The sequence below is a fragment of the Tasmannia lanceolata genome, unplaced genomic scaffold (assembly GCF_043159265.1).
Source record: "Tasmannia lanceolata isolate RefF3 unplaced genomic scaffold, GAP_Taslan_0.1 ptg000008l, whole genome shotgun sequence".
Taxonomy (NCBI): Eukaryota; Viridiplantae; Streptophyta; class Magnoliopsida; order Canellales; family Winteraceae; genus Tasmannia; species Tasmannia lanceolata.
In genome coordinates this window covers 37,141,328-37,166,137 of record NW_027518685.1, presented here as the reverse complement: position 1 = coordinate 37,166,137, position 24,810 = coordinate 37,141,328, and the positions used below count along the sequence as shown (strand labels likewise).

The following is a 24,810-nucleotide window of genomic DNA, read 5'->3' as shown; positions in this document are numbered from 1 at the left end:
TAATTGGTTAGGAAACCTTACCGATGATGACATATCATGGAGAATTCCAGGACCTAATGCCGTCACCATGAATACCGCCAAAGCCGGATATGTTCACATCCTTAGCTTAGAGGACACATCCTTCTACATTCTTAACCCAATTATACATCAGTTCAGAGGAAAGCAACGGCCATGGGAACCACTCTCTCATTTCCATCCACCTGAAAAATTCAGTGCAAATACAACAAGGACTCTATACTCAGTGTGGGAGAACCGTATGATAGTCTACATCTGCAATATACGTGTTTCTCATGGAGACAGGATACACCCGGACTATTACTCAGCACTTCTCTCACACATCCCTTCGGATGCCTAGCCTTCAGATTTCTCAAAAACGTAGAAAGCTCTACAGACTCTCTGTTATTTTCGTCACGGCTCAAATCCACCAATCAAGGGATTACTTCATAAGAAGATATAAGTTTTCGTCCTTTTTAGCAAAATGTTGTAAAAATACTACTTAAAGCTAGGCTAGCACAGGCCTTTTGTACAAATTGTAAAAGTTGATCAGACATATGAATAAAATAAGATCATTCCCTGAAAAATCTTGTTTGAAATCTTAAATTGTATGTATAACTTTGTCTCCTTGCATGAAAAAGTTTTGTAACTAGTGTATATTCCCATCTGCAGGTAGAAATTTCGTACACTTGAAACCATTGCACCTAGGAAAGAGAAAAGCTGGTATCGAACCGATTCTCGCTTAGTGAGAATCTCAGAACTACCTAGTTCTTTAGTTCCTACTCACTCAGTAGAAATTTTGAAACCATCCAGTCCTACAACTCCCCTTGCCATCATGGCAGAACCGACAGACCAGTCCCAGGTTATCCAAGAACTGCAACAAGCAGTAACTGAACTCACTCAGAGTCTCCGCCATCTCACAGAAGAGAATGTCGCACTGAGATTACCTCCTCAGGTCACTGTAGTAACTAGTACATCTCAGCAACCTCTTTCTCATGTCCAGGAAACCATACCTGAAATTTACAAGAGGGGGGGTGAATTGATTTTAACACTAAATTATGCCTTTTGAAATTTTAAGTATTAAACCTAATTTAATTTTTCTTCTCTTGATTAGAATTTTGGTTAGTGCAAATAAGATTAAAGACAAAATAAAATGCCAAACCAAAACAAGAATGAAAGTGCAAGAACAAGAAAGAACACACCGATATAAAGTGGTTCGGGCAAAGCCCTACTCTACTCTTCTTAAGATCGTCCTTAAGCTTTTCCACTATTGTGAGACCTTCACGATGCCCGGCTCCGAGGCGATTACACTTCCAAGGGATATTAAATAAGGATGCCCTTACACCTTTACATCGACTCTCCTTCTTCGCCGAGTTCTAAGCGATGCTCCCTAGGGTATTAAGGTAGGATGCCCTAGCCACCTTTACAAGAAATAGAAGTTGAATAGCTTGGCTTCTCTTGAAAGCTTGATGCACTTTGTAGTCCCTTGATTGCTCTTGAATAGTGGTTGCAAGCGAAAGCCCTAAATCCAAACTCAAAAGATTTGCAAGTTGCAAGGCAAGTTTGGAAAAAACAAATTCTTAAGCTCAAATGGGTTGCAAGTGTGTTTGAAGGCTTAAGGAAGTTTTACAAATGTTCAAGAGAGAGGAAATAATCCTCTTGATGTTGTATATATAGCCTCTCATCAAAATATGACCGTTTGGGGGTGTTGATATCAAAAACCACAAATTAATTCAAATCCCAACGGCTCTTTTCTCAGCTGTCGCGAGGTTCTCGGACTTTCGAGAACCATTCTCGGAGCTCCGAGCTCCGAGAATTTCTCGGAGTTCCGAGAAAAATTCTCGGAGTTCCGAGAGAACGGCCAGAAGAAGAAAAAATTGTACTGGACCATTTCTCGGAGTTCCGAGGGAACTGTCGGAGTTCCGAGGTCGGAGCTCTGAGAAAAATCTCGGAGTTCCGAGAAGCCTAAAAATCAGCAGACTTTTTATTTTTATTGCTTGTTTGATTTTGGGCTTTTGGAACTCAATTCCTATGATAAATTTGGAATGTTTATGAGGGTCCCAACTTGTTGGTCCACCACATAACCATTCACTAAACCATTTTATTTCTTAGGTGTTTTTGAAAAATCTTTTAAAAAAACCTTGCCTTGACTTATAAATCTGAAGACAGAGGATGTACAATGATACCTATGTAACCTTCAACTTCTCTTTAGTCTTGGTCTTCAATTGATCTTCCATCTTGTGTATGCTTGCTTGAGAGATGATGTGAGCTCCACTTAGCTCCTTTGACTCTTGTGTGGTACATCTTCAAGCATGACCATGTAGTGTGTTGGTTTCTTCAATGATCAATCCTATCTTAAACACAACACTTCAAGGCAAATTGATTAGTATTCAAAACTATAATCAATTATGTTTAGAATCATCAAAATAAGATAGGAGAGTAGACCCTTGGGCTTACAATCTCACCCTTTTTTATGATGACAAACAAAATTGATTATGAGGTGTGTGTGGAGTGACATAGTAGGCAAGTGAATGCTGGAACTCCCCCTCAATATATGCACACAGATAAATGATAATAATTAAAAACATATGGTGCATATAGTCAATTGAATAGATAATCAATTTCAAACTTCCCCCCTTTTGTCATCGACAGAAAGGGTAAACTAAAATATACAGCAATTTAGGAGTAAATGAAGATTGAGTTAGGTACTCTCCCTAAATTAATGCTTATGGTATAAAAATATTTAGCCAAGTAATGCACATATACCTGTTCATGATCGAGATGTTGACAAATGTCAAATTGTTAGGTATTTTTAATTATAGTGAAGGTACCTCTCCTTCTTAGAAAACTAAGAAGGCTAAGAGTACCAATTGAGTGATTTTTAAGATTAATATTTGACATCTCATTCATGCAGATACTACCAAACAGGGATGATATATAAATACTATATAGATAAGCTGGTGAAAGGCACACAGTATTTATTTGGCAATTTCTTTGATGTGATCCGCACTGCAAATGTTTAAGGCACTTCGGATATAACAAATTCTTTCATCACTAAGGGTTTTTGTAAAGATATCCGCCAATTGATCCTCAATGTTGATATATTTTAAGCAAATATCCCCTTTTTGTGAGTGATCTCTAATGAAGTGGTACCTAATCTCAATATGTTTTGTTCTTGAGTGTTGTATGGGGTTTTTTGTTAAGCTTATAGCACTAGTATTGTCACATTGGATGAGAATATTTTCCATTTTAATTCCATAGTCCATCAATGTGCTTTTCATCCACAAGACTTGTGCACAGCAAGCTCCAGCTGCCACATATTCAGCTTCTGTTGTGGACAGAGCTACTGAATTTTGTTTCTTGCTAAACCATGAAACAAGTGATTTTTCCAAGAATTGACAAGTCCCACTAATGCTTTTCCTATCCACTCTACATCCAGCAAAGTCTGCATCTGAATATCCAATGAGAGTGAAGGCAGATGATCTTTCATACCATAGTCCTAGACTTTGGGTTCCTCTTAAGTACTTGAAGATCTTCTTGACTACCGATAGGTGAGACTCCTTTGGATCCGATTGAAATCGAGCACAGAGACAGACAGTAAACATAATGTATAGTTTGCTGGCTGTCAAATAGAGTAAGCTACCTATCATACCCCTATACATCTTTTAGTCCACAGATTTGCCAAATTCATCCTTTTCTAGCTTAGCAGTTGTACTCATGGGAATTCTTGATGTCTTACTGTCCATGCCATACTTCTTTAATAACTCCTTTGTATATTTTTCTTGATTTAAAAATATCCCATTTTGGTATTGTTTAATTTGGAGTCCTAAGAAGTATGTTAACTTACCCATTATGCTCATTTCAAATTCATTTTTCATTAGAGTTGCAAATTCATCACACATTTTTTGATTAGTTGAGCCACAGATGGTGTCATCCACATAGATTTGGACAAGGAGGATATCTTGATTTTCTCTTTTGATAAAGAAAGTTTTATCCACCTTTCCCATTTTAAAACCTTTTCCCACTAGGAAAGTGCAAAGCCTCTCATACCAAGCTCTAGGAGCTTGCTTCAATCCATATAAAGCTTTATCAAGCCTGAGGACATGATTTGGATGTTTGAAGTCTTCAAAACCTGGAGGTTGCTCAACATACACTTTCTCTTGGATATAGCCATTTAGGAAGGCACTTTTGACATCCATTTGATATAGTATAAATCCTTTATGAGATGCGTATGCCAAGAGTATCCTAATAGCTTCCATACGGGCAACAGGAGCAAATGTCTCATCATAGTCTATTCCACCTCCTGATTGTACCCTTGGGCTACAAGCCTAGCTTTATTTCTAGTGATAATTCTATTTTCATCCAATTTGTTTCTATACACCCATCTCGTGCCAATGACTGGATGATCACTAGGCCTAGGCACTAGCCTCCACACCTTGTTCCTTTCGAATTGACTCAACTCTTCTTGCATAGCCATCAACCAATATTCATCCTTTTCAGCTTCCTTGATGGACTTAGGCTCTAATTCGGATAGGAACGCCAAGTTGTTACTCACACTAGGATAATATGATCTAGTTCTTACTGGTGATGTGGCATCACCTAAGATTTGGGATTCAGGATGATCTACCAATATTCTCCTATCCCTAGGTAATGAGTCATCATCTTCATTTTGTACTTCCTCACTAGGTAATGTATTACTTGTAGATGCATGGGGAGGAGCATTTGTCTTAGGTAAGAGGTATTCAATAGGCTCATCTTCATCATGTGGCATTTCTTGAGGTGTTGGCTCTCTCTCATCAAATGTCACATGCATGGATTCTTCTACAACTAGGGTTCTTCTATTAAATACTCTATATGCCTTGCTATGTTAAGAATACCCTAAGAATATGCCATCATCCGACTTCTTATCAAATTTGTGTAAATTATCTCTAATGTTTAAGATGAAGCATTTACAACCAAACACTCTAAAATAGCTTATATTTGGTTTCAAGTTTTTCCAAAGCTCATAAGGTGTTTTCTTAGAAATTGGCCTTATATATACCCTATTTATGATATAGCAAGCGGTGCTAATCGCCTCCGCCCAAAAGTATCTAGGGAGATCATTTTCATGCAACATAGTTCTAGTCATTTCTTGGAGGGTTCGGTTCTTTCTTTCTACAACCCCATTTTGTTGATGTGTCCTAGGTGCCGAAAATTTATGTTTGATGCCATGTTCATTACAGTAAGTGTCAAAATGTACATTTTCAAATTCCGTTCCATGGTCACTCCTAATCTAAGATATGGCAATACCTTTTTCATTTTGTATTTGATTACACAATTTTAGGAAATTTTCATAGGTTTCATCTTTATGTGCTAAAAATATGACACATGTAAATCGTGAGTAGTAATCCACAACTACAAACACGTACCTCTTTCCACCTAGGCTACTTGTCTTCATTGGTCCAAAAAGATCCATATGAAGTAGTTGCAAGGGGTAGGTGGTTGAAATCATATTTTTAGGGGCAAATGAGCATTTTAATTGTTTTCCTAATTGACAAGTTCTACAAATGTGATCTTTGGTGTATTTGAACTTAGGCAATCCTCTAACAATTTCTTTTGAGGAGAGGGTCGAAATGAGATCCATTCCGGGATGACCCAACCTCCTATGCCATAACCAAGAATCTTCACTTATGGCATTAAGACAAGTCACATTTTGGAGTCTAAGATCATCTAGTTCAATAGTGTAACTGTTATTGTCTCTAGAACCTATGAATTTCACTTCTCCATCTATCTTATTTTTAACAATGCATTTGTCGGGGTTGAAGATTACTTCAAAACCATTATCACATAATTGACTAATGGTAATAAGATTATGGGATAAGCCATCAACATAAAGTACATCATGTATGTGAGAGGTAGAGTTACCTATGGTGCCTTCTCCTTTGACTTTTCCTTTCTTATCATCTCCAAAGGTAACGTCTCCACCATCCTTGAGTGATAGGGATGCGAATTGAGTGAGGTCTCCTGTCATGTGTCAAGAGCATCCATGTAAGCCCAATGGTTTTTACCTTGGCATTCCCATCTTGTTTTGATGATTCCAATACACAAGTGATCATTTATCACTAATGTGTTTGTTTGTCTAAGTTGTAGATCTTGATAAAGTAAGATCAAGGATGCTTGGATTGAAGGCCAAGAAGCCCACATTGGACCACTAATTGGAAGGCCAAAGTCATCAAGCAAGAAGTCATGAAGACTTGAAGACATGAAGAAATTAATATTGAAGACCATTTTTTTGTCTTTTAGAATGTAATTGATCCAAACCTAGATTAGGTTTTTAGAGGCATAATTAAGGTAATCTCACACACCCTAAATAGACAAGTGATTGTATTTGTGGAGTTCCAACACCTTGGAACCCTCATAGCAATCCCATCTTGGTTGAGAACTGGAAGCCCAAAAACAGAATTGAAAATCTGCTCTGCATAGGCTTCTCGGAACTCCGAGAGGTTTTCTCGGAACTCCGAGAATTCTCGGAACTCCGAGAAATATTCTCGGAACTCCGAGAAATGGTCCAGTAGACTTTTTCCAATTTCTGTATGGCTTCTCGGAACTCCGAGATTTTTTCTCGGAACTCCGAGAATTATTCTCGGAACTCCGAGAACACTCCAACGGTCTGAAAAAGAGCCGTTTGGAATTTTGCTGTAATTACCTCAATGCCATTGAACGGTCATATTTTGGTTTTCCTATAAATATGAGTGTTCTAAACATACAAACCATCAATCCTAACACTCTTAAACTTCATTTGAATACCCAAGAGTGAATCAAGCTTCAATTGTGCCTCTCATCACCAACTCTAGGATTTGGATCATAGGCTCTCAATTGTACATCTTTTGTAACCCTTGTGAAGGGATCTTTTAGTTCTTTCTTTCATCTTTCAAGATTTGTATTCGGGCGAGTATTCGGAGAAGCGGAGCCCTTTTTCTCCGTGGTGAGGATTGCCACCAAGGTTAAAGCAATTGTAATTGGCACCGATCTTCGCCAAGGTTAAGAAGATCAAATAGTGAAGCCATCAACGGGTTTGGTTGGTGGAGTGGAGTAGGCCTCGAGTTTGAGGACCGAACCACTTTAAATCTCGGGTGCACTCTTTCTATCTCTTTGCTCTTTCATTTGCATTGTACCATTAGATTTAACTTGTATGCTTAAAATATTGTTTTTGATCTCTTAATCGGTTTAAGTTTTTCAAATTGGTAAATTCTAGTTTTCTTAAACAACCGTATTCTCCCTCCTCATAGTTGCCATTTCTAATTCAACTTGGGACCCCCTATATCGGATTTTCAATCCACTATCAAGGTACCATGTGTTCTTCTTGTTATGGCTTTTAAGGCATACCTACAAATGAATAGGCGAGTGAGATTCCATAGGTACCTAAATCTTTCTAATCTTGCTATGTTCATCTATTTTCACTTTAGAGTTCAATTTGATTTTACCTTGTTTAGAATGCATGCAAGCAACTTTATAATGACCTTCTAAACCACAATAAAAACAAGTTTTGGTACTACTAGAAGAAGCCTTTACAAGTTTGTTTTTATAGTTGGATATTGTAGTATTCCATTTATGTCCAAGTCACTTTTATCATGTGACTATCTTTGAAAATTAACAAGCCTATCCAATTTTAGTGAACTATGTTCAAATTTTTCAAAGAGTTTCTTTAGTTCATCAAATTCAAAAGATAGTTTACTATTTTCATGCTTTAGCTTGTTGTTTTCAATAGATAGCTCTTGTCGATTTTCATTTAAGATTTTGATGGTAGCATTTAAATCATGAATTTCAACTTTATATTTTTCATTTTCATCATCTAAAAATTCATGGTCTTTCTTTAACCAACCAAATTCTTTTGTCATGTTAGCAAGAGAATTTTCAAGTGATGCATTTTTATCAAATTCAATCTCAAGTTCATCATGTGCATTTTGCAAGGAATCTAGAACTTCTTTTAAAATAATGACATCATTTAAAGTATTTACCTCTTTATTCTCGTTTGTTGAGGCCATGAAGCAAATGTTTTTTGCTAACAAGCAATCTTCTCCATCATTTTGTTCGCCTTCACTTTCAATTTCCTCATCCCATGTGGCGTTCATTCCTTTCTTGCCTTCTCTTCTCTTGAAGCGATTATTTGAGGTAGGCTCATTGTTGAGTGGACAATCCGGGCGAATGTGTCCAAGCTTCTTGCAACCGTAGCATCGGGGTTGAGAAGATCCATCACCGAGTTCTTCTTTCTTCTTGAATGGAGGATTGGTTCTTCTATTTTTCATGCCTCCCATGTTCCTTTGCAAGAATTTGATCCTTCTTGTTAGGAGGGCAACTTCATCTTCCATGTCTTCCTATGCATCTTCATTATCACCTACATTACAAGCAAAAGCAACTCCTTTTTCTTTTTCAATTTTAGTTTCAATTTCAGGTGCTCTTGTTTTGAAAATCATCTCATGGGTTATCAAGGACCCTATTAGTTCATCTAGGTTCAATGTATTCATGTCCTTGGCTTCGGTGATTGCGGAGGTTTGGATTCCCATGACAAAGGTAGGGATCTAAGGATTTTGGTCACTAAATCTCTATTTGAAAATTATTTTCCAAGTCCCTTTAGTCCATTTACAAGGTTAGTGAATCTAGTGTACATGTCGGCAATTATTTCATCGGGTGTCATTTGAAAGAGTTCATATTGCCTAAATAGATGATTCATTTTAGATTCTTTGACTTGGTTGGTTCCCTCATGGGTGACTTCTAAGGTGTCCCAAATTTCCTTAGCCGAATTCAAATTTGACACTCTATTGAATTCACCGGGTGACAAAGCACAAATTAGAGAATTCATGGCTTTGGCATTGTAGTTTGAAGCTTGTTGTTCGGCTTCGGTCCAATCGTTTAGATTTCTAGTGGGTAATATATATTCATTATTAATGGCTCTCCACATTTGGTAATCTTGGGTTAAAAAGATTTTCATTTTGGTTTTCCAAAATCCATAATTTGTTCCATCAAAGTAGGGTGGCCTAGTGTTTGAGTAACCTTCACGGTGTTGAGGGTGGTTTGCCATTTTTAGAATCTTTACTCTAAACCGGTTAGGGTTTAAAAAAATTTAGAGACAAGGCTCTGATACCAATTGAAATTTATAAGAGGGGGGGTGAATTGATTTTAACACTAAATTATGCCTTTTGAAAATTTAAGTATTAAACCTAATTTAATTTTTCTTCTCTTGATTAGAATTTTAGTTAGTGCAAATAAGATTAAAGACAAAATAAAATGCCAAACCAAAACGAGAATGAAAGTGCAAGAACAAGAAAGAACACACTGATATATAGTGGTTCGGGCAAAGCCCTACTCCACTCTTCTTAAGATCGTCCTTAAGATTTTCCACTATTGTGAAACCTCCACAATGCCCTGCTCCGAGGCGATTACACTTCCAAGGGATATTAAATAAGGATGCCCATACACCTTTACATCGACTCTCCTTTGCCGAGTTCTAAGCGATGCTCCCTAGGGTATTAAGGTAGGATGCCCCAGCCACCTTTACAAGAAATAGAAGTTGAATAGTTTGGCTTCTCTTGAAAGATTGATGCACTTTGTAGTCCCTTGATTGCTCTTGAATAGTGGTTGCAAGTGAAAGCCCTAAATCCAAACTCAAAAGATTTGCAAGTTGCAAGGCAAGTTTGGAAAAAACAAATTCTTAAGCTCAAATGGGTTGCAAGTGTGTTTGAAGGCTTAAGGAAGTTTTTCAACTGTTCAAGAGAGAGGAAATGATCCTCTTGATGTTGTATATATAGCCTCTCATCAAAATATGACCGTTTGGGGGTGTTGATATCAAAAACCACAAATTAATTCAAATCCCAACGGCTCTTTTCTCAGCTGTTGCAAGGTTCTTGGAGTTCCGAGAACCATTCTCGGAGTTCCGAGAACCATTCTTGGAGTTCCGAGAGAACGGCCATAAGAAGAAAAAATTCTACTGGACCATTTCTCGGAGAATTTCTCGGAGTTCCGAGAAAATGGCCAGAAGCTACTGGACCATTTCTCGGAGTTCCGAGAAGCCTAAAAATCAGCAGACTTTTTATTTTTATTGCTTGTTTGATTTTGGGCTTTTGGAACTCAATTCCTATGATAAATTTGGAATGTTTATGAGGGTCCCAACATGTTGGTCCACCACATAACCATTCACTAAACTATTTTAGTTCTTAGGTGTTTTTGAAAACTCTTTTAAAAAAACCTTGCCTTGACTTATAAATCTGAAGAGAGAGGATGTACAATGATACCTATGTAACCTTCAACTTCTCTTTAGTCTTGGTCTTCAATTGATCTTCCATTTTGTGTATGCTTGCTTGAGAGATGATGTGAGCTCCACTTAGCTCCTTTGACTTGTGTGGTACATCTTCAAGCATGACCATGCAATGTGTTGGTTTCTTCAATGATCAATCCTATCTTAAACACAACACTTCAAGGTAAATTGATTAATATTCAAAACTATAATCAATTATGATTAGAATCATCAAAACAAGATAGGAGAGTAGACCCTTGGGCTTACAATACCAACTCCACCAACCAATGAGTCTACAGCTTAGCCACTGGATCCGTTCCAAGGAGAGCAATATACAGATGAGAACCACCCCTTTACCCAGATTATGAAGCAGTGGGAAGATAAGTTTTCCAAGGTTAGCCAAGACCTCAAAGTTATCAAGGTTCAGGGGTCGACAGGACTCTCCTTCCATGACATCTCTTTGTTTCCGGATGTACAGCTCCCGGCCAACTTCAAATGGCCTGACATCAGTAAATACGACGAAACTAGTTGTCCTCGTAATCACCTGGGAGTATTCGAAAGTATGCTGAGTTCACAATGCTGTCCCCAGATCAGCTGGCTCTCGTCTTTCAGATGTCTCTGAAAGACGTGGCACAGGAATGGCTTCTGAGTTTGCCTGAATTGCCTACGATGGGTTGGGAACGTATTATGAATGAATTCATCAAGCAGTTCTCTTATGAAGATGGTACTAAAACTTCTCGTCGAGATCTTCAGACCACCAGGCAAGAGCCTATGGAACCCTTCTCCGACTTTGTAAAGCGATGGTATTAGAAGACAGCTCAGATGCTCAAGCGGTCCATCGAGGAAGAGTAGATTGACATGATACAGCAGAACCTGACCTTATCCTTCCAGCGTCCCATGGCCATTCAAAGCCTACTAGCCTCAAATACTTTATCGATACCGGCAACAAAATTGAGGATTCTTTAGCTCGTGGATGTCTCAGCAATGCACCTCCTGGACCTACCATTGTAAACAAGCCACCCAAGGAATTCACTCCCTTACCAGCCAATCTTTCCACCATCATGAAATTACTTCTCCAAGCGAAGAAGTTATTTTTACTTGCACCCCATCCACCTCCTAACCCTTTGCCAAAGAGTTGGAACAACAGAGAGTATTGTGAGTACCATTAAGGTAGAGGACACCAAACGGATAGATGTCTCATTTTGAAACATGCTATCCAAGACCTTCTTGAAAAGAAGCAATCCATTCTCCTGTCTGGACCAAATATCAGCACAAACCCTCTCCCAAATCATAACCCATCTTCGTCCACCTCAAACGCCATCTTCACCAAACCTCCGCCAATCTACTTCTCGTCCTTAATTTGTACTATCGAACCCTATTCATGGGGGATTGATAATAATACTTACATACGAGAAGTCAGGGAGGAAGAAGACTATCATATTGCCATTTGCACAGACTTCGACGAAGAACCTTATATTCTGGACCTAGAAGAGGCTGGAATAGACGAAACTCCTTTTGTCCTTTCATTAGAAGATTGCAGAATCAATAATCCTGGAACTTCAGAGGTAGGACACCTCACCAAGGGTGGTAGGAACTACAAACCCCAAGAACTCAGATCAGACGAGCAGATTGAAACTGTCAAGTGAAAGGTTATTAACACAGAGGTTGATCAAGAAGATCTGAACATCATCGGCAGCTCAGCAAGACTTAGGCATACATCTCACTTTGGGGATTACTAATTGTATCCCTTAAACATCGAGAAGTTCTCCTTAAAAGTTTGCAGACTTCCCAAGTGTCGAAAGATACTAGACCCGAGCAGCTTACAAATCTGGTTGCAGTAGTCAGAGCCACTACAACCCTCTCATTTTTAGATCAAGATTTGACCCCTGAAGGAAAGAATCACTCCAAGCCCCTCCTCATTACTGTGTTATGTAATCAGAATACATGCCGTACTTGTGGACAATGGTTCTGCCTCGAACATCTGTCCGCTGGGCACGGCCACAACCATCAGATTTGGTCCCAGTGATTTCTCCCCATCTGATCAAAGCATCATGGGCTATGACAACTCTAGGCGAGATGTAGTCGGATCACTTTCTACTACCATCTATATGGGAGGCAAAACTTTTGATGTTGTGTTTCAAGTATTGGACATCAAGTCATCCTTCAATCTGTTGTTAGGACGACCGTGGCTTCACAAAGTTTGAGCTGTACCCTCCTCTTTACATCAAAAGCTCAAATTTATGAAAGGTAACAAAGTTATCACCATCCGAGGAGATGAAGACTTAGAAGTAGGCGCCATCTTGTCAGATCCTAATGGAAGTCAGTAGAAGAAAGTGTCTATCGCAATGTTTTTCATCTTGATGTTATCACAATCAGCTGGGAACAAGCCAAAAACAAATTAGTTCCATTCCTGTACGATATCAACCTTGTTGTATCTACAATCCTCAAGATCAACGGTTACATCCCAGGAATGGGATTAGGTCGATATGAGTAAGGAGTAGTTCAGTTCGATGATCTACATTTTCCTTCCAATGTTAGTACAACTGGTCTAGGCTACCGCAACACGTACCAGGAAGAACAAGAGATGTATCGAAGTATAACTTGAAGGAGGTTATACAAAGAAGCTGGAGAGGTTATGCCGATGCCAGAAATCAAGCTGACCCTCAACAGTCACTTTTGCAGGGAAGGAGAAGACTTCACTTACTATGGGTTCCCAGAATGGTCCACACATCCTATCACTGGAGAAAGGGTTCTTGGGTTCCAAATCTTCTATGCTACGGGTTGGCCAGGTGAAGAAGACGACATTTGGTGGAGAAAACAGGACATACGTGCAGAGACTCTAAAATTTGATTGGACAGACTACCTAGATCCGGTGTTGATGCGATCAATGTTCCAAGAGATTTCATCTATTGTATGTATGATCGGGGAATCCATTCCAATGTTCTCCCCTCAGAGTATGATTACCAATGCTGGCAATTCATAACTCTCTAACTGGTTTGACACCTTTTTTCCACTCCTTACTTCAATTATCCCTTTGGATACGACTTCTCGTCCTCTGAATCAGAATCCTTTTCCGATTTGGATTCATCGTTTGAAAAAGAGTCAAATGTAACCAAGCCTGAAGAAGGCATGTCAGTCAGTTATTCCTCTGATGTATCTTACGAATCAATCAAAGAACTTTCTCTGTAGTCGCCTTTGTCTCTCAATTCTTTTGAAACTAATGCTTTAAATAACATCGAACAACCCTCCTCGGACAAGGACGCAGACAAAACTTCCCTCGAGATTAAAAATTTAATCAAGAGAGGGGAACAACGTCGAGCAAAACCTTTAGAAGATGAGTTTGAAACTATTAACATAGGCACTGAATCCCTGCTTCAGGAGAAGAAGATTGGCAAAACCTTATCCCCTGAAGAGCGTGCAAAGTTAATCAAATTGTTAAAAGAATTCAAAGAAGTGTTCGCCTGGTCATACGAAGATATGCCAGGATTAAGTGAGGAAATTTTTCAGCACCATATTCCTCTCTACCCAGAAGTTAAGCCGAAGAAGCAGAAGCTCAAAAGGATGAAACCTGAATGGGTCCACAAAACCAAAGCTGAAGTGATCAATCAGTTGAAAGCAGGCTTTCTAGAGGTTGTCACATATCTCCAGTGGTTGACAAACATCGTTCCGGTGCCTAAAAAGGATGGAAGATTACGGTGTTGTGTTGATATCAGATATCTGAACAAAGCCAGTCCAAAGGATGACTTCCCTTTGCCCCACATCGATATCTTGGTTGATAATACGGTAAGTCATGCCTTACTCTCCTTCATGGGTGGTTTTTTTGGTTACATTCAGATAAAGATGGCTCTAGAAGACAAGACTAAGACAACGTTCACTATACAGTAGGGAACCTACTGCTACAGGGTGATGCCATTCTGTCTCAAGAATGTCGGTGCAACTTATCAAAGGGCTGCAACTACTCTCTTACATGACTTGATCCACAAGGAAGTAGAGGTATACATTGATGACATGATTGTCAGAGCCAAAACTCGAGCAGATCATGTTCAAATTTTAAGGAGATTCTTCAAAAGAATCTCAAAATATAAGCTCCAGCTTAATCCAAACAAATGTGTTTTCGGAGTTATCTTCGGAAAATTGCTAGGCTTCCTAGTCAACCACAGAGGAATCGAGGTAGACCCTGCCAAAGTCAAAGCGATCTAGGAGATGCCGTCTCCAAAAACAGAAAAAAATCAGAGGATTCTTGGGAAAAGTTCAGTACTTGAGCCATTTTATAACCCAGCTTACCAGTACATGCGAGCCAATCTTCAAGCTTTTAAAGAAAAATGCTTCCAAACAGTGGAACCCAGAATGTCAGCAAGCTTTTGAGAAGATCAAAGAATGTTTGTCACACCACCCGTGTTAACACCTGCAGTCGTCAGACGACCTTTTCTTGTGTATCTTTCAACCACAGACACATCTCTTGGATGTATGTTGGCACAAGAAGATCCAGAAACCAGAGGAGAAATGCCAGTTTATTATTTCAGCAAGATGATGTTGGAATATGAACTGAATTACACTCAACGGGAGAAAACCTGTCTAGCATTAGTATGGGCCACTCAAAGACTCAGGCACTATTTGTTATGACAGAAAATCTTCCTCATATCTCGGATGGATCCAATTAAGTATCTGTTTGAAAAATCAGCCCTGGTCGACAGGACCGCTCGTTGGTTGCTGTTGTTATCAGAATTTGACATCACATATGTCACCCAGAAGTCGGTCAAAGGCAAAATCATCGTGGATGCACCTACTTAAGATATAGAGTTGAGCCATGAATTTTCAGATGAAGGGATCATGACGATCATAGATGCACCCAGTGACACTACATGGACTATGTACTTTGACGGAGCGTCAAACACAAGAGGAAGAGGAATTGGTATCGTTCTTGTCTCGCCTCGAGATGAGAAAATACCAATTTCCATCAACTTAGAATTTGAATGCACCAACAATATGGCTGAGTACAAAGCTCGCATAGTTGGTTTGGAAGCAACCCTGTCATTAGAGGTACAAGACCTAGATGTGTACGGAGACTCTCTGTTGATCATTTGTCAAATGAACGGGAAATGTCTCACTAAAGAAGATAGGTTGATTTCATATCACACTTACCTTACGAGCCAGATGAAAAGTTTTCACAATATCAACTTTACATACATTTCTAGATTGAGAAACAGGTTTGCTGATGCTTTGGCCACGCTTGCATCCATGGTTGACATTCCAATAGGAGTAAAGGTCTGTCCATTAGTAATAAAGAGACATCTCATCCTAGCACATGTATACATGGTTCAGATAGCAGCTGGATGTCCAGATGGGAAACCGTGATATTTCGATATCAAAAATCTTATCTCTGGCAGGGGACACCCCCCAGAGGTCTGTTTAAAGGAGAAAAGAGCATTGCAGAAACTGACATCTAGGTATGTCAATTGTGGAGGAGACCTCTACCGTAGATCATTTGAAGGAGTCCCACTCCTCTGTGTCAGTGAAGACAAAGCCGCAAAACCCTTAGAAGATGTTCACTCATGTGTCTGTGATCCTCATATGAACGGTAAAATGTTAGCTCGGAAGATCCGTCTTGGTTACTTATGGACTACTCCCGAAGCAGATTGCTTCTCATTCGTCAAGAAGTGTCACTTATGTCAGATTCATTCTAATCTGATACACGTGTCACCTTCAGAACTTCACTTGCTCACGTCTCCATTGCCTTTTATAGCTTGGGATATTGATATTATCATCAAAATATCTCCAAAGTCCTCCAACGGACACGAGTACATACTTGTTGCCATTGATTACTTCACCAAATGGATCGAAGCTCAGTCATATGCTTCGATTTCATTAGAATCAGTTGCCAAGTTTATCAGGGCAAACATCATCTGCAGATATGGAGTCCCGCAAGAATTGATATCAGGCAACGGATCCCACTTCAAGAAAGAGGTAGCCTCGTTGTGTGAAGAATTCAGAATCAAGCATCATAAGTCGTCTCCATACCGGCCTCGGACTAATGGCGTTGTCGAAGCAGCTAACAAGAATATCAAGACTATTCTTCGAAAGATGACTCGATCCTATAGGGATTGGTCAAATAAGCTTATGTTCGCACTATGGGCATACATAACATCTGTCCGTACCTCCACAAGAGCTACACCGTATTTACTCACATATGGTATAGAAGCTGTTCTACCAATCAAGTTGTAAATCCTGTCACTCGAAATCCTGATGGAAAGCAGTCTACCAGAATCTGAATGGGCCCATATTCGTCATCAAGAGTTATGCATGATGGATGAGAAAAGGCTGAAAGCAGCGTACCAAGTACAAGGCTATCAGCGCAGAATAGAAAGAGCTTTCAACAAGAATGTTCGAGTAAGAGAACTCAAAGAGGGGGATATGGTGCTTGGAGAATGCCGACCTCATGTCTTCAATCCTAGGATAAAATTTAGACCTAACTGGTCTAGCCCCTACATTGTTGATGAAATCATGTCCGAAAAAGCCATTAGACTTCTTGACCAAAATGGAGATAGAATGTCAGAACTTACCAACCTCGATCAAATAAAAAGATATTACTCATAAATATCAAAGGCCTCCATGCGCCAACCAGAGCCTAAAATGACTCACCTGCAAATTCAAAACCCTTTTGAAGATACCTTCAAACATAACGAACTACTCGGACCTGATCCCACCTTTGTTTGGGGTAAGTAGGCAACCTGATAAATTCAGGTTCGGTATCCTTTCCCAAAACCAATGAAACCCTTCGTTTCAAATTGGTTCCCCTGCAGAAAGCCTTGAACTACTCGAACCTGATCTCAACCATCTTTGGGGTACGTAGGCAGCCTAACAAATTCAGGTTCGGTCACATTTTGCATAATAAGCAGAACCTTTTACCCACTCATTTTCTCTAGAGAAAAAGCCTCGAACTAGGTAGACCTGATCCCAACCTTCTTTGGGGTACGTAAGCAACCTGTGGAATCCAGGTTCGGTCACATTCTGCAAAACAACCCAAGATCTTCAAAATCCTATTCTGGAGTCCCGCGTATATCCAAGTCGAGGTATTTGTAATATTAGTCATAGCAATATGACTAATAACACAAAATCTTTGATCAAATCATTAAAGAAACCTGCAAGGGGCATTTTGCATTATTAGGCTTCACTAAAATGTAAAATGTTCAAAATCAAAAGTTCTTCAAAGAACTAAACTAGGGGCATTTTTGTATAAATATCTACCTAGAACAGGCGTCTATTTATACAAAAATTGCACTTTATTTCAATACAACAACACAAACAACTACATATAAAAGCAATAACTCATCCATATATCGAAAAATGTATGTCTGGTCAATCAAAAACTCCCATTCACTTTATTATTCCCGCCCTTATTGACATCTCGCTCTGCATCCGCCCCTTTCCCATATTAATATTAGCCAAGTCTAAGTCCATTGGGTGGGAACCTTTCCCACAGGGTAGTACGGTTGAGAAACGAAAAAGAAAATACATCTCATCCCCAACTGGGAGAACCAAAAAGAAAAAAAGAAAAAATCATTGCTCGGTAGGAGCATCTGTTGGGCCCTGCTCCGGAGAATCTGGGATAATCAATGGGGCAGACGACGGGTCTACTCTGGGCTGGGAGATTGAAGATTCCCCTGGCTCTCGAGATCCTTCGGTAGGAATCTCCTCTAGATGGCGCTCTAGCGAGCTCGCCATTATCCCAACATCGAGAAGTCCCCTAACCAAGTCTGGGTCCACTCCATCGGCGGTAGCAATCCTCTCCGTAGACTTGGACTCTGGCTCTGAAGGATGGGGGGCGAACATGCCTCCAAGGCCTGTCCCGGTCCTCGCGCTCTTCGCCAAAGTGGCACTCTCTCTCATGGGCCTCTTGCCTCGCCAGCGGGCAGGCGAGGAAGTATCTTCGGCCTCCTCATCATCAACCTCTGTGACATAGTCGTCGTCGGACGTGTCGTCTCTATCGTCGGTGCTGCCTCTGCCCTCTGGATCTGGCATCCTCGGCCGGTACAACTCCTTCTGCATCCAAAAGTGTGTTAGAATATCAAATGAATATGAAAACACACATGCAAAATTCAATTCAATTCAAAGACATTAATGAATTTCCATACCTGTCTGGATGACGGACCCTCATGTGTCCCCCGCCCCTGCCTCAAGGCCTCGATCTCCTGCTGAAGGGCTAGGAGTATCTGGCAGTCCTCTCGTCGAGCTTGTTCCAGCGCATGGACCCATGACTCCCGCTCCCTGAGAGCATCAGCCTACTGAGTGACCAGGAGCTTCAGGCTCCCAACCAGTAGTAGCATGCCATTCGCTTGGTCGAGAGGAAGGTGCAACACCAAAAGAATTCAAATAAAAATATGCAAACAATTTCAAAGTACTGAAATAAATGCATAAATTAAATCACTCACCCCAAGAGAGCCCACTGGAAGTGCGTACCCAAGTGCCTCAGGCAGCCTGGTCAAGAAGATCTCTCTCGCTCCTCTCCTGTTAGAGATTGGGACACCCCAGCCTGGCACCGGATAGTTCTTTGGAAGGGTGGATGGGCTAGCCTCTGTCGAAGCCGGAGGAGGAACCCGTCTGCTTGCCCCTTGAGCTGTTGACTGCGTCGGAACTGGCGGACGACGCCCCCGTCTCTCTGGAGAAAAAGACCTAGATGAGCACGTCTCGCCCACTGCCAGCCGCTTGCCCGCTCGCGGCCAGAAGGCATCCCTCTCCCTGTTCGGCCCGCCTAGACAAGAGCAAGCTCCCTGAACACTGGATTGCCCCTCACCTCGGCGACGGGATAGGTGAAAAAGAATACCTATCCTAAAGTCTCCATGGGACCTGTCACGACACGGGCCATGTGTCAAAGACATGAAGATAACTCAAAGCAAAAGAGTGCAATACTGAAAATGAAAACAATTTGAAGTACTCACAGTGTCTGACTGAATCCAGTCAATAGCTCGGCAAACCTGATCCGCCGAGTAGATGGGGCGCAACCCCGAAGGTCCTATTGCCCAGTGCATCTATGCCGGGAAATATACTCCTTCTAGCTCCCTAGGCTCAGGAGCAAGAAGGCCAAAGCACTCAAAGGCCCATGCCTGTACAAGAGTCATCAAACAAAGGGAAATTGCTTAAAACAGTTCATATCACAAGCAATGAACTAAAAAGCAAACAAATTCAAAAGAGAAGGGTAAAAGACGTACCGCCCAGATGTACCAAAGCCCGCACATGGACTTCGTCGCTCCTCGTGAGAGCAAGTCCATCTCTCTGAAAAGGAAGGCATAAGCTGCTCCTCCCCAATTGTAGTCCGCCAGTCTGTCAATATAGCGAACTATGCTAAAAAACCCCCAATGTCTCTCTGAAATCCACCTCTGTAACTGGAGTCGGAGCAATGGGACTCCTTCACATCCGAAGCCCCGTCATCATCGAAAAAGCTGGCGGAGTCGACCATTTGGAATTTCCTGGAAATGCCCAAAATGCCCCTAGAACATAAAATTTTCAAGAAAGATAGAAACCCTGAGAAATTCTAAATATAGCAGGTTTCTCAAAATACTCGAAATCATTCATGATTTCTCAGACAATCTTTTGGGATAAGGTCAAACACATTACACATTAGGAATGACCAAAATACCCCTAAGATGCAGAGAATGATAAAAATGGGAAAAATCCTGAGAAATTCTAAAAATAGTGGGTTTTTCAAAATACTCAAAATCCTTCATGATTTCTCAGACAATCTTTCGGGATAATCTCTGACACATTGAGAATGGCCAAAATACCCCTAAGATTCGGAGAATGATAAAAATGGGGAAAATCCTGAGAAATTCTAAAAATAGCAGGTTCTAACACTCATGAAACCCCCTAGAGACCTTCGGGATTGCGAACCAACATTAAAACACTTAAAATGAGATGAAAGTCACCATAAAATGCAAGAATGCTTAACCTAATGCAGAAGACTTAACTTGAGATTTTACAGACTAACTAAACCGTTTCACTTTTAAAGCGTAGCAAAATGGGTGTGTCTACAGATGCCCCTCTTTGGTAGAGATGACATAGTCATCGAATACCAAAGCAAAAGTGACAGAGCCATTTTGCGCAGCTTTATCAACAAAATATTATCTACTCACAATGCAACCTAAATGCAAATATATGTTAAAGGCTTCCTAATGCAAGATCGTAGATGAAGTCCTAGAACATTGAGAAATTGGATTATCTGGATAAAATTCTCTGTCATAGAGGCACTAAGCTTTTTCTCTAGGACAGAAGAAAGAATCTTCTTGGTTTAGAGGCTCCTACGCTTTTACTCTAAACAAAAAAGGAAGAAGAATATTTCGATTCAGAGGCACTTTCATTTTTTCTCTGAAAAGAAAATGAAGATGAATTTTGATCCAGAGGCACTTTCGCTTTTTCTCTAAAAATAAAAGGAAGATAGATTTTCGATCAAGAGGCACTTTCGCTTTTTCTTTGAAAAGAAAAGGAAGATAGATTCTCAATCCAGAGGCACCTTCGCTTTTCTCTGAAAAGAAAAGAGAATGAATTTTCAATTCAAAGGCACCTTCGCTTTTTCTCTGAAAAGAAAGGAAAATGAATTTTTGAAATTTGGACTGAACTCGATTTGATGACTTGGAATGAACTTGAATTGATGATTTGAAATGAAATCAAATTTGGAGATTTGACATGTACTTGAATTTGATAAATTTGAAAACTAATGAACTTTAGATTTTTTAAATTGGATTCGAGGACAATAGAAATTGTGCATGATGAAAATATTGACACGGAGACTTTGACAAATGACTAGTCAACGCACATCAGGAACTAAACGCAGCACCTATTGACATCCCCTAGAGAAGAAACGATGAAGCATGACTTATGGGAATTGGTAAGAATGCTTTAAGGAACCTTTAAAAAGAGTTTATTGCATAGAAACTGTTAGTCTTTACTGCTGGGGATTCTTGATATGGGCAAACTGAAATCTTGATCTAAATACATGAAAACTGGTAATCTAAAACAATGACCTTTTCTCCTAACAAGTATTTCGATAAAAATTTCTCGATGGTGATGGTATTCAATGGACTGGAAGGAAATTCAAAATTTTAATGATTCATCTTGCTGAGAAATCGATCAAATCATCGTCATTTATGAGACTCTCCCAAGCCTATAGTGCCTTTCTAGGACGTGGTTTTCTAATGAAAGCTGTGCTTTCTGACGTTTCTGCTTCTGAATTGTTTCTTATTCTGAATTCTTTCTGAAGTGGCTTGGCTTAAACTAGACCCTTTCACTTGATTTCTGAAGTCCTTCCCTCAAGATTCATATACCTCAGTTACATTGCGGATAAGCTGACGCCTTACCTCTTTAACCAAGACGGTTGCACTCTCGATATGATGACAATGACCGACTCTACTTAAAAGAGGAAAACTTTCTAGAGGATACTATTCAAGGAATATAGGTTTCTGAACGGATGATAAAAAAGGAACATGAATTGACTGACTAGACGGACACACTGTGATGCTTCTGACTTAGTTAGTGTTTTATTTGGTATGTCTGGCCTTTCAATGAGTAGTATTGCAATTGATAAACAATATACTTCTTCTTTAAAACAGTAATACTGCAAGGATTTAATTTAGATCGCTTGGTTTCATGCCCCTAGTTTCAAGGATTTAGAGTGTGCCTACTTGAACTTCTTGAATCCTTGATCTTGATACTGGATATAACCTTCTTGGATATTTTCGCTCACCATGACCAAGTCGCCTTTTTCAGGTTTTCAACTTGGCGGACCGTTTGACCTTAACTTTTGCCTTAGTCGCCCTTTCAGGTTCTCAACTCAGCAGGTGGATGATCCTAAATTTTGCCTAGACCGCCCTTTCGTGGTTTTCAGCCTAGCAGATCTTCAAACTCCGTTTTTTTCTTTTTCTTTTTCTTTTTGGTTTTTTTTTTTTGTATTCCTTAGCTCTAAACACCAGAAGGACTTTATGGGTAGGGTATGGTTGGACGAGAAAAAAAAGGCTAAAGGCTTACAAATTTTGACCAAACCTATAAACAGGTTGCCTACGTATCCTAGTGTAGGAATCAGGTCACGCGTAGTTCAGGGCGAATGCCCTTAGTATAAAGGTAAAATAGTTTTTTTTCTTGGGATAGACTTATCCTTGCCTCTTTTTTTTTAAGGACCGAACTTGGATTGACCAAGTATAAAGGTAAAATATATGTATTTTCTCTGATGGATTGATTTCGACAGCGACCGAACTTGGATTGACCAAGTTGCCTATGTACCTTAGTGTAGGGATCAGGCCGAGCGTAGTTCAGGGCAGATGCTCCTAATGTGATGGGTTTTCAAAGAAAATATTATTTAGGCTCAAACGGGTTTGTAAAAAGGTATTCTTTTCTTTTTGACATTAGGTTATGACTTTGGGGATTTGTTCAGCCAAAGGAAGCCTTCAGGTGTTCAAGCTTAGAATTGATCTAGGTTGACAGACTTTCATCTTTGCTCATTTTTTTCGGAGTTTGACGGCATTTCCAGGTGCGAATTAATGAGTTTTCTTCCTTCTGAATCTTGATCCTTGAATGTAATATCTGAACTTGAATTTTATTCTAAAAATTTGCTTTTTGAATGTTGGCATTGACAATTGCTTTGCGATGTCTGCTTTTGAACCTTTTTCCATATTAAGTGTCTCAAATGAATTTGGAAACTAAGGCCCATTATTGAAAATAGAAGAGGGAATTTCCAATCCATGCCCCTAGTATAATAGGTGTGCTTCATGTCCTTATTCTTTTGAACTTTTCTTTGGGCCATGCCCCTAGTATCTATGGTAATGCTCACTGAACGATCTCTTCCTCCCCTTGCTAGGTTTATTAATTTCTAACGCTCCTTAGAGGGTAATTCATTTCCCATTCATATTTCATGAGTTAAAACTTCAGTGGTAACGTTTATCATTCCAATTTTCTCTTTGAAAGGCTGGGTTCGTTGCTCCTCCTCTTGTTTAAGCATTTGCTATAACTCAAGTGGAGTTTCGTCGACCTCTTCATCCTCTTCCAAGGAAGGAGTCTCATTTTTTATTTATTAAAATCAGAAACAATCACTAGAACATTATTGGGAAGCAAATTTTATCGAATAGACAATAACTACAAATGATGACTCATCCTGAACATGCTCAGGATTTGAAAATAAATGTAGAAAAAACTCACCCGGACTAGGCGTTGACTCTGACTCAACTGAATAACTGACTTGACCACAATGACTGTACTGACCACAAAGACTCGACTCAATATAAAATAGTAAATGACTGAAACTTAGACTTTAACTGCTGTAACAGTCTAGCTTCGGAGGCTCGGTGAAGGCTGCCCCATGTCTAGTACTTTCAACCTCTGATTCTTCTTCACTGCAACTGGACCTGTGCTTCTTTGAGCCTTGGATTGTCTAAGCATTGAGATTGGCTGGTGGCGGTGCAACATGAGTCGGCATAGAATTATTAACGACGTTCGACCTCCGCTGAAATGCTAATTTCTTCTCATCAATCAACTTCTAGATCACATACTTCAAGGCTATGCATCGATCAGTGATGTGGCCCGGGCCCTGATGGTAATTGCAGTGCTCATGTGCTCTCCAACTTCGGGGTAAAGGATTGGGAGGTGGTCTGATGAGAGGCAAAATGATGTGACCTAAGGCTAAACATTCTTGTAAGATTTTAGAAGGTAGAACAGGTAGAGGATCAAAATCCTTCCTTGGTTCCTGCTGGGGTGCGACCATGGGTTGATCATAAGCCATGACTAAAGGGTTCTGAGGTCTTGGCAGTTGAGGATTGGCACAAGAGACATTGCCAACCTCTTTAACCTGTGCAGGTGTAGGCTTCTTAAAATCCTGGATATTAGGATTGCTTCAGTTATACACCCCTTGTGACATTACTTCTTCAATTTGTGTGCCAGCATTAATGAGGTGCTCGAAGTCAGGATAATACTGGAGAGACATGTGATAATAGAGCTGAGGGGACAAGTTTTTTAGTATCATCTGAACTTGCTCTTTCTCAGTGGGACGGTCAATCATCTGTGCTGCCAACCTCCTCCATCTTTTCACAAATGTCAAGAAAGACTCCCTTGAATATTGTTTGGTCTTTTCCAAGTCTTTCTTAGTGATCTCTACCCCGTCATCATACTTGAATTGCTTCACAAACTGTTCCGCAATGTCTTTCCATGTCCTATAGCGGGTCTTGTCCAATCCCAAAAACCACCTTCTGGCTACCTTAGTTAAAGAGACTGGGAAAAGCTGGGCCATTTGTTCAGAAGATAAGCTCTGAGGTTGGGACATGATAGTGAAGATCTAGAGATGGGAAGTAGGGCACCGCGTGCCATCATACTTATCAAAGTCTGGCATTTGGAAATTCTTGGGGAGACGAATTTCTAGGAAGAATGTGAGATCATTGAAGCTAAATGCCCATTGCTCTTGAATCTGTATGTTGTCAACCTTCTTAGTTAGCTGTTCTAATTTTTCTAGAACTGACTTATCAACTGGCATTGAGCCTGGGTTGTAGTTCTCTTCACCATATTGTTCTTCATCA

At 40.0% G+C, this 24,810-nt stretch overlaps 1 protein-coding gene across 1 annotated transcript; it reads left to right on the top strand.

The window, feature by feature from the left end:
• Window positions 1-15,094: 15,094 nt before the first annotated feature.
• On the top strand, window positions 15,095-15,619 carry LOC143882942 (uncharacterized). The gene has a single exon (XM_077386320.1). The coding sequence runs from the start codon at window positions 15,095-15,097 to the stop codon at window positions 15,617-15,619; it is 525 nt and encodes a 174-aa protein (XP_077242435.1).
• The last annotated feature ends 9,191 nt before the right edge of the window (window positions 15,620-24,810 follow it).

Bases quoted from the DNA above. Each gene is read 5' to 3' on its own strand.
- LOC143882942 (XM_077386320.1), top strand. From the start codon at position 15,095: ATGACGATCATAGATGCACCCAGTGACACTACATGGACTATGTACTTT.